Here is a 10521-nt window from a genome sequence, read left to right on the forward strand (position 1 = left end):
TGCTATATAATTAATAATAATTATTAATTATTATTATAATAATAATAAATAATATAATTATTCTTTTCTAAACATGTATGCTAATCTCAAAATCTGAGTGCGGGGGTCGGGGGGAAGAGTCTCATTGTATGTCTCTTAGCCTAATACTTTAATGGTAGTTCAGATCAGGTTTGAATTTATAACCATATAATTAAGCTATTTTCAGCTGTCCTGTCAGTAACAGATTGTCTATCATAATCACTTGGAAACCAGCCTACACAAACATTAATGTCTTAGTGCTCTCTAACATCACAACAACATTACCTTTTCACTAACAAAGTTGGACAAGTCCTCTACCTCTAATATCCATTGCTCATTAAATAAGGCACTTACCAATCTCGCAGTCTTTTCCTGTGAATGCCTCAGGACATGCGCAGTGATAAGAACTATGATCATAGGCAACGGAACAGGTCCCTCCATTTTTGCATGGGCGCCTTGCACAATAATCTGAGAAATCTATTAATAAGTTATTGTTAATAACTGCCAGACAACTCAATCTTTGTTTTGTCAGACATTGGCCAGTTATGCAGAATAGCAACACTTTGCGTTCAGATGCCTTGTGGCTTTAATATCACCATTTGATCTCACTAAAACAATGTTTACTCAACTGTTCCTTTTTTAATTGCACAATAACTAGATTTATCTTGATCTATAAAACTATACAACTCAGTGAGTTGAATTCTTCTCTTCCACTGAAATAAATGGGTTTATAATGATATAACTGAAGCAAAATTTGACACATGATCATTATTCACAATATTGATAAGTCAAGTCAAGTCAGCAGGTATCATGTGAGGATATGGGACAAATGTCCACAAGATGGAGCTATTCCTTTACACTAGTGATAAAAAAAAAGTCTGAAGCTCTCATTTGCCCGGATTAATGCTCTGTGTATTTTACGTAGCAACATAACTAAGTGGGATTATGTCTCTACTTTAGATTACATAAATTATACATTCCTGGTAGTAGACTCTGGTGCATTCTAAGACTAAGATAAGTGGGATGATGCAGAATTTCCTAACAGGAAGAGAAGGAGCAGATCAAATTAAGTCAGAACAAACAAACTGCATCAAACTAATAAACTATAAAGTTTCCTATTCTCCGAAAGTATTTTTAAAAAACATGAACAAATCCTGTCAGCACTACCTCCCAGTCAGTGGTGTCAAGTGGGAAGGGTGTTGTCAAGTGAGGGGGCAACCAAGCCAAATTTCAGCAAGTGGCGTTGCAATCTGGTGCATGACATAACACCACCACTCAAATGGTGCTGTGAGGCGGCGCATGGAGAGTCTGTCCCTTCACAGTGCCAGGCAGGGGAGTCAGGCTGAGAACTCAACTCCTGGGGGCACCCGCTCATGAACTCTGGTGGTAAGAGGGAGGGCAGACTCCCCAGCCAAAGGAGACCTGGGAGAGGAACTGGAATTCCCTTCGCCCCTGAAATATCTGAACTGGCACCACTGCTCTCAGTTCCCATGAAGTCAATTGACGGAGGCTGCCTTCTACATGACAAAGTACCATATAAAGTTCATAATACTTTTTAATGGGATAACACTAGTTGACAAAAGACATTGGGTTAACTCATCAATTGGTATAAACCAGCATCTCTCCACTGAGGCCAATTGATCCAGCTGAGAGGCTGGCCCAATATTTTGCCTAAATTTGAATTCTCTATCTAATGCTTCCTAGCCAAATTCTGCCATGAGGACAATGCAGAATTACACCATTGAGCTGTTCTTTGAGCAGGGTGCTGGGCTGCCAACATGCTGATACTGCCAAGTAGACAATCCAACATATAAAAATATACCCACACATAACGAGTCTGAAACAAAGCACTTGAGGCCAGATTCTAAAATTCACTGTATTGGTGTAAATCTGGAGTAATTCCACTGAAGTCAAGGCATGTGCTCCAGATTTACAATGGTGTAACTGAGATCAGTATCTAGGCCTGTGTACATATACTGGTAGTCACACCCAAGGAGAACATCAAAAGAAAGCATGTAAACATAATGACTATGCTGCTGCTTCTTCCATTTTATAGTTATGAAATATCTATATTGTATAGTGTTTCATCACTACATATTCCTGTAATTTTCAAACTTCTGCTCTCTCCCAGGGCCATCCCTCAGTATAGTGGAGCACATGGCAAATCATTTTTGGTACCATCCCTAAGTCAGCAAAGCAGAACCCCTAGCTCTGTCCTTCTCTCTTTCATTGGAACCCCTCATTATATTCCCTTCCACCATCCCTGGGTCACTTCCCATCTGTCTTCCCTTGGCATCCTCATCTCTTCTCCCCTCTGCTTCACTATTTATCTTTTGGCCAGCACAGGTCCTCCTGCAACTTCCACATCAGGGATGTGTTCCTACAGCACAGGAGTATTCTGGCCAGATTGTTTCTTCCTGCCTGGAACTCTTCCCAGAGTTATGGGTCCCTGGTAAACATGGTGCCCCAAGCAGCTGCCCGTCCAGTCTGTGCCTAAAGCCATCCCAGGATATCATCCCTCCTTTGTGAGAAAACCCTCACTTGAATCCTTTCACAATTGCTAACAACCATCTTGAGTTCAACTTCTCCAGAGCCCTGCTGAAGTAGTGAGTCACCTGCTCTCAGCTGTCTGATCACATCACCCAACTTCCTGGACTACTTTCAATTTGAATAGCACACTTTTCACCATACTGAGATGGCTCTTCTCCGGAATTTAACTAGCTAGTACATGTTTCTGATCTGATACCTCCCCTCTCTTTATATTCAACTTACAAGATCTCGGCACATCTTTCCATCTCATTCTGTTTTATGTGCCCCTGAACAAAGTTGGTATCTAGTACTCTCCTTTCTTGAAACTTGATCCAAGATCCTTTGAAATCAATGATAAAATTCCCGTTGACGTTGGTGAGCTTTGGGTTAGACCTTTGGGTTTAACCCTACAAGGTGCAGGGCACACTTAGGGTGACCAGACGTCCTGATTTTATAGGAGCAGTCCCAATATTCGGGCTTTTTTCTTATATAGGCACCTATTACCCTCTACACCATCCCGATTTTTCACACTTGCTATCTGGTCACCCTTGGCACACTGGCCCCTATCCAGCACAATACTAGAGCCACAACTCAGCAATTCACTTGTGGCCACATTTGTAAAGGTATTTAGGTGCCTGAAGATGCAGACAGGTGTCTAGTAGGATTTTCAAAAGTACCTAGGTACCTAATTCCTATTTTTGCAAAAAAAATTTTTTTTACTGTTTTTCTAGTTTATATAATGGTTGGAATTTCAGTGGGACCAGGACTCAATCTTTAAGTCACCAGGAATTAATGGTGCAGAGAATTTCACAAGATCCAGCCACACATTAGTAAGCAACCAACTGGGCCCAAAATAACTTACATCTAAAAGAGTTTACCACAGACCTTTACTTCCTACTTATGTGCATGCAGTACTATTGCTCTTTGCTATATAAAATCTGTGGGAAAATCCTGCCCATTTTGAGCTGACTACTCTTTTCATTGTTCTTAGGCTACTTCTGCAGTGAATGCTTCTATTTACTCATCCTCTTTGAAGCAGTCACTAAAGCAATTTTTTTTTTCAAATGAATTCTTCATAAGACAATCTATTTTTGAAGCTCTGTTCTCTTTCGGTACATTATTGAGGAAGGAGTAGCTGACAGAGTATCTGTGTGTTTAGCGGGAGGAAGAAAATATTTCCTTATTTGTTAAAAAAATGCAACTGTTTAAAAGAAATTACAAACAAAACAGAAATAGTCAGAGACACAGCCAGAACGGTTTTATCATCTGAGAGATGTGGTGTAGGGAAACAGGAACAGCCTACAAGTGCAACTCAGCGAGGAGGAGGGATGGTCTAGTGGCTAGAGCACTAGGGCAAGGGAGACGTGACTTCCAGTCTCTGCTCCACCACAAACTCCTCTGAGACCTTGGATAAGTCACTGAGCCTCGGTTCCCCATAAATACACTAAGGTTGTGATACTACTGTAACAGGGGCCATACAAATACCATAAATAGAAAGATACCTTCCCCCCCCCCAAACGGTCACTCGTTTGTACAGAAGGCTAGTCCTGGGCACATAAATTAAAAAAAAGTGATTCCTGTAAAAAACAGAGCACAAGGCATTATTCCTTCCTCCAGAAATGGCTCCTACTGTCCCAGATGCCCATGGAATAACACAGATAGATTACAATGAAAGGGTTGCTTGACACGGTTTACTTTGCCCACTGCTATTATTAGAAAGATTATTTTAATTCCATAACTCACCAAATGAAACAGTTCCATTACATGAGCTCAGTGTGCAGTGCTAACAACCTCACAAATTCAGTGCTCCCACATCACGACTACACTTAGGGCCTTAATTTGCCAGTACTACTCGTGTGCCTTCTTTGTATGCCCAAATACCGCATGCAGGACTTGTTTTCCTCCTATCTGCTAAATCTTGGGTAGCTAAGAAAGGAAGGCAGGGGAGATGTTGAGCATGGAGCATGTGAAAGCCCAAAGGGAGATGTGCTGTATTCTGCTATACAGCCTTTTGGCAGTCTAGCAGTTACGTCACTTCCATACCTGGATATTCCTAAACATGCTGCTGCTCCCTCCAGACCTAGAGCTGGTGACTGATGCAGAATGTGTTATATGGGGAGTGAGTCCAGGATTTACCCATATCCCTTCCCCAGAAAGATACTGTTTTGCATGCCTGGCAATATGAGATGAAGTTGGGCCTCACCTATAGTGAGTAGGATTTTCCCTATGCACAGGAATAGCATTGACATTTAACCAAAGAATGGGGCTCAGGCTTTAATTTCACAGCATGGGGTACTGAAAACATACATGGGAACAGAGTGCGCTAGGGTGATGGACAAATGACAGGTTTCACTTTCCAGCACTGATCCAGACTCCAGAAAAAAAGTTTAAACCCAACACTATTATATGAAGAGTTCATATTTTAGTATTTTTAAAATAGAGAAAGACCCAGATCCTCAGTTGCTGTACATCAGTGTAGCTATACAGACATCAGTATAGCTACACCAACTGAAGATCTGGCCTCTAGCGTGCACACTGCACAAGAAATAACTTAATAAGTTCCTTATTCTGTGGAAATCTCATCTTTCCCCTATTTCCACTTCCCTGTGTCATGTCCAACCTTGATTGTCAGATCCCCAGAACGGGGGATTTACCTTTTACTTGTCTATAAAGCATCATGCACACTGATGGATAGATAATAAATCACCATCTAATAATAATAACAAAATACTGGATATTGCAGGGCAATTGTGCTTTTCAGATGCCTGTTGCTGGTGTCATTAATTACTTGCCTTACCTATATGGTCTTTGGATGCAGAAGCACAATAACCCCACTTCCTGTCGCGATCATAGTTATGTGTGGTTGAACACCTGAAAGAATTAAAAGTGTAGTTTAATGCAGCTTTGTAAACAACCCTGCACCATCTGAGACAAGAACATCCTTCAAAACCACTTAGTATGAACTATTAAGAGCTGATATTTTATTTATTTTAATTACAGCAGTAGTAAGGACAGTAATACTTAGGGGTGATCTGCAAAAGGCATTTAAACAGATGTGATTAATAAAAAAGACCTGAAAAAAAATTGTTGTGGGTGTTTTCATTTCCCCTCCCCCTTAAAGTTGTTTTATTTTCTGCTTGCTTTTTACTATGGAAACATTGGGAATGCCAAGTCTTGTCATCCCTGGTTTTGCTGGAGGAATCACTGAGGGTCTTTGAGTTGAGCATTCTGACCCCTCTCACCTTAGTTGAAAGTTACATGATGCCAGAGTGGGGACAATTAGCATCTCTTCTGCCTGGCTTGCCATGTTCGGGGGTGGGACCATGCCACAAAAACCACTTACCTCCCATCTATCACATGGAAGTGGTGATCCTCACAAGGACCCTCTATGCATGGCTCAAAGAAAGGGCAGGATCTGAGCCCAGAAAATGATGAATGACAAGTTTCTTTTAATAGGGTCTCATAGGAGGGTGCTCTGTCTGGTCAGCAGGCCTAGAGGCCAGCGAGCAGCGGCACCCAGGAGCCGGCAAACAGGGCTGCTAACAGGGGAGTTTAAGTGGGAGTTTACGGGGGAGGTGGAAGGGGAGGCAGGAGGGTTCGGTGGGGCGTGTGCTTTGCGTTCCCAGAAGCAGCAGGCAGAGACCATAGCTGCCATGAGCCAAGCAGCGGGGGACACTATGCAGATGATTGCATGCAGCAGCTGTGGTATGTACATGGTCCTCGCAGGGGAGCCTGAACAAAGGTATGTGTGCATGAAATGCCGCCTAATAGACCTGCTAGAGGAAAAGATTAGAGGGCTCCAGATGCAGGTAGATACTATGGTGGAGTTTAGAAGGGGATTCGAGCAGCTAATGGAGCAGAAGCTGGGTGTGGCAGAAGGGGAATGCTCAGGGGTGCAGGTGGAGGCACAGGCTATGGTCTGTGAGGGGGGAAGGTCAGGGGCAGAGCAAGATCAGTGGAAGCATGTGACTGTGAGGAGCAGGCCAAGGAAAAGGAGGGCTAGTGAGGGGGGAATAGAACTCAGGAACAGGTTTGAGTGTTTGGATAACGAGGAAGAGAGGCAGCAGGTGGTAACTGATGGTGGGAGGCAGAGGAAGAAGAGAAGAGCGGCTAGTCCGATAGAGAGAGGGCAGGAGTTGATGGAGACAGCACCAATACCGGGCCCCAGTAGGTTAGAGGATGGCACTAGGGGGACTATAAGGGAAAATAGAGAGACACAAGAGGTACGACTACAGGGGACAGGGGATAGATTTGTACAGAGTACTGTCACCAGGCAAAGGCAGGTTTATGTGATTGGAGACTCCTTGCTGAGGAGGTTGGACAGGCCTGTGACCAGAGCAGACCCTGAAAACAGAAGGGTGTGCTGTCTGCCGGGCGCTAAGATAAGGGATGTGGACCTGCGGTTGAAAAGGATCCTAAAAGGAGCAGGTAAGAACCCTTTGATCATCCTTCACGTAGGAACAAATGACACAGCTAGGTTCTCGCTAGAGAGAATTAAGGGAGATTATGCCAGGCTGGGGAAGACGCTTAAGGAAGTGGAGGCTCAGATTATCTTTAGTGGGATTCTGCCTGTTCCAAGAGAAGGACAGCAAAGGGCTGATAGAATTGTGAGGATAAATAGCTGGCTAAGGGAGTGGTGCTATAAGGAGGGCTTTGGGATGTATGGCCACTGGGAGGCTTTCGGGGACAGACAGCTGTTCTCGCGGGATGGACTTCACCTGAGCAGGGAAGGGAATAGACTTCTGGGAGGGAGGCTGGCTCATCTCATCAAAAGGGCTTTAAACTAGGAACTTGGGGGAGACGGTTGGGAGATGTTCAGTTAATCTCCACGCCAGATTCCAACACTGAAAAGGAGTGTGAGGAGATAAGCACAGACATAGGTGGGGGTAGGGAATTGGACATAAGAAAGAGGGGGCAGATGGACAGCATGGGGTCCATTCCAAATTGCATAACTAATGGGAGAAAGGATAGACAGCATACGGTAAGATGTTTATACACCAATGCAAGAAGCCTAGGTAACAAAATGGAGGAATTGGAGCTCCTGGTCCAAGAAATGAAACCTGATATCGTAGGAATAACCAAAACGTGGTGGAACGGTAATCATGACTGGAGTACAGGTATGGAAGGGTATGTGCTGTTTAGGAATGACCGGAAAAGAGGTAAAGGTGGGGGAGTGGCGTTATATGTCAATAATGAGATAAAATGTAAAGAAATAATAAGTGATGGGATGGATAAGACGGAGTCTGTATGGGCAATAATTACACTGCATAAAAGAACTACTAGAGCCTCCCCCGAGATAGTGCTGGGGGTGTGCTATAGACCGCCTGGATCTAGCCTGGAGGCAGACAAAGAACTACTTAATGTTTTTAGGGAAGTAAAAACTGATAAGAACTGTGTCATCATGGGGGATTTTAACTTCCCAGATATAGATTGGGTAACAAATGCTAGTAACAATAATAGGGCTCAGATGTTCTTAGACGTGCTAGCAGATGAATTCCTTCATCAAGTAGTAAGTGAACCAACGAGGGGGGATGCCATTTTAGATTTAGTGCTGGTGAGTAGTGAGGACCTCGTTGAAGAAATGGTTGTAGGGGACAACCTTGGCTCGAGTGACCATGAGCTAATTCGGTTTAAACTTAATGGAAGGATTAACAGAAATGATACAGTAACTAAGGTTTACAATTTCAAAAAGGCCAACTTTAATAAATTAAGGCAACTACTTAGGGAAGTGGATTGGGCTAACATACTTAGGGATCTAAAGGCAGATGACGCCTGGGATTATTTCAAGCAGAAGTTGCATGAGATGTCTGAGGCCTGTATCCCGAGAAAGGGAAAACGATTAGTGGGCAGGAGATTTAGACCTAGCTGGATGAGCGGGAGTCTCAAAGGGGCGATTAAGAAAAAACAGAAAGCGTACAGAGAATGGAAGAAGGGAGCGATCAGCAAGGAAACCTACCTTAGTGAGTTTAGAGCATGTAGGGATGCGGTGAGAAAGGCCAAAAGCCGTGTAGAGTTGGACCTTGCGAGGGGAATTAAATCCAATAGTAAGAGGTTTTATAGCCATATAAATAGGAAGAAAACAAAGAAAGAGGAAGTGGGACCGCTGAAGAATGTGGATGGAGTGGAAATTAAGAATAATCTAGGCATGGCACAATATCTAAATGAATATTTTGCTTCGGTCTTTAATAAGGCTAATGAAGGGTTTAGGAATAGAGGGAGTAGGACAGAGGGGAATAGAGGAGGGGGGATAGACATTACAGTATCAGAGGTGGAAGCCAAACTTGACCAGCTAAACGGGACTAAATCGGGCGGACCGGATGATCTTCATCCTAGAATATTGAAGGAACTGGCGCGAGAAATTGCGAGCCCCTTGGCGACAATTTTTAATGAATCTGTAAACTCGGGGGTGGTACCGTTGGACTGGAGAATAGCTAATGTGGTTCCTATTTTCAAGAAGGGGAAAAAAAGTGACCCGGGTAACTACAGGCCTGTTAGTTTAACTTCTGTAGTATGTAAGGTCTTGGAAAATATTTTGAAGGAGAAAGTAGTTAAGGACCTTGAGGTGAATGGCAATTGGGACAGATTACAACATGGGTTTACGAAAGGCAGGTCGTGCCAAACCAACCTGATCTCCTTCTTTGAGAAAGTAACAGACCTTCTAGATAAAGGAAATGCGGTGGATCTAATATACCTCGATTTTAGTAAAGCGTTTGATACGGTTCCGCATGAGGAATTATTGGTTAAATTGGATAAGATGGGGATCGATAGGAAAATCCAGAGGTGGATAAGGAACTGGTTAAAGGGGAGACTGCAGCGGGTAGTACTGAAAGGTGAACTGTCAGATTGGAGGGAGGTCACCAGTGGGGTTCCTCAAGGTTCGGTTCTGGGTCCGATTTTATTTAATCTATTCATTACTGACCTCGGAACCGAATGTAGGAGTGGGTTGATAAAGTTTGCGGATGACACAAAGTTGGGAGGCATTGCCAACTCGGAGAAGGATCGGGATATTCTGCAGGGAGACTTGGATGACCTTGTAAATTGGAGTATTAGTAATAGGATGAGATTTAATAGTGAGAAGTGTAAGGTGATGCATTTAGGGATGACTAATAAGAATTTCAGTTATAAGCTAGGGACACATAGGTTAGAAGTGACTGAGGAGGAGAAGGACCTCGGAGTCCTGGTTGATCGCAGGATGACTATGAGTCGGCAATGCGACGTGGCTGTGAAAAAAGCTAATGCGATCTTGGGATGCATAAGGCGAGGTATTTCTAGTAGGGACAGGGAGGTGCTGCTTCCGTTATACAAGGCGCTGGTGAGACCTCATTTGGAGTACTGTGTGCAGTTCTGGTCTCCTATGTTTAAAAGGGATGAACTGAAACTGGAACGGGTACAGAGAAGGGCAACTAGGATGATCCGAGGAATGGAAAACCTTTCCTATGAAAGGAGACTCGAGGAGCTTGGTTTGTTTAGCCTAACCAAAAGAAGGCTGAGGGGGGATATGATTGCTCTCTTTAAATATATCAAGGGGATAAATACCAGGGAGGGAGAGGAATTATTTCAGCTCAGTGCTAATGTGGACACGAGAACGAATGGATATAAACTGGCCGTGGGGAAATTTAGGCTTGAAATTAGACGAAGGTTTCTAACCGTCAGAGGGGTGAAATTTTGGAACAGCCTTCCGAGGGAAACGGTGGGGGCGAAAGACCTCTCTGGCTTCAAGATTAGGCTAGATAAGTTTATGGAGGGAATGGTTTGATGGGATTACGGGATTCTAATCAATTAGGCAATAACGGCCATCGCTGGTAAAATGAGGGTCTGGCTAGAGAATCTTGCCTGTATGCTCGGGGTTCTGCTGATCGCCATATTTGGGGTCGGGAAGGAATTTTCCTCCAGGGTAGATTGGCAGTGGCCCTGGAGGTTTTTCGCCTTCCTCCGCAGCATAGGGCAGGGGTCGCAAGCTGGAAGATTCTCTGC

At 43.7% G+C, this 10521-nt stretch overlaps 1 protein-coding gene across 2 annotated transcripts in view; it reads right to left on the bottom strand.

Annotated features, from left to right (window-relative positions):
- Nucleotides 1-10521, bottom strand: part of HGFAC (HGF activator) — a 72611-nt gene that overhangs the window by 48723 nt on the left and 13367 nt on the right. For both annotated transcript variants that reach the window (XM_024214906.3, XM_024214907.3), the window contains exons 4-5: nucleotides 5345-5418; nucleotides 373-495 (exon numbers count right to left, since the gene is read on the bottom strand). In XM_024214906.3, coding sequence (XP_024070674.2) covers nucleotides 373-495; nucleotides 5345-5418 — 197 coding nt within the window. The remainder of the gene's footprint in view (nucleotides 1-372; nucleotides 496-5344; nucleotides 5419-10521) is intronic.

The sequence above is a fragment of the Terrapene carolina genome, unplaced genomic scaffold (genome assembly GCF_002925995.2).
Source record: "Terrapene carolina triunguis isolate 2854851 unplaced genomic scaffold, T_m_triunguis-2.0 Scaffold66, whole genome shotgun sequence".
Taxonomy (NCBI): Eukaryota; Metazoa; Chordata; order Testudines; family Emydidae; genus Terrapene; species Terrapene triunguis.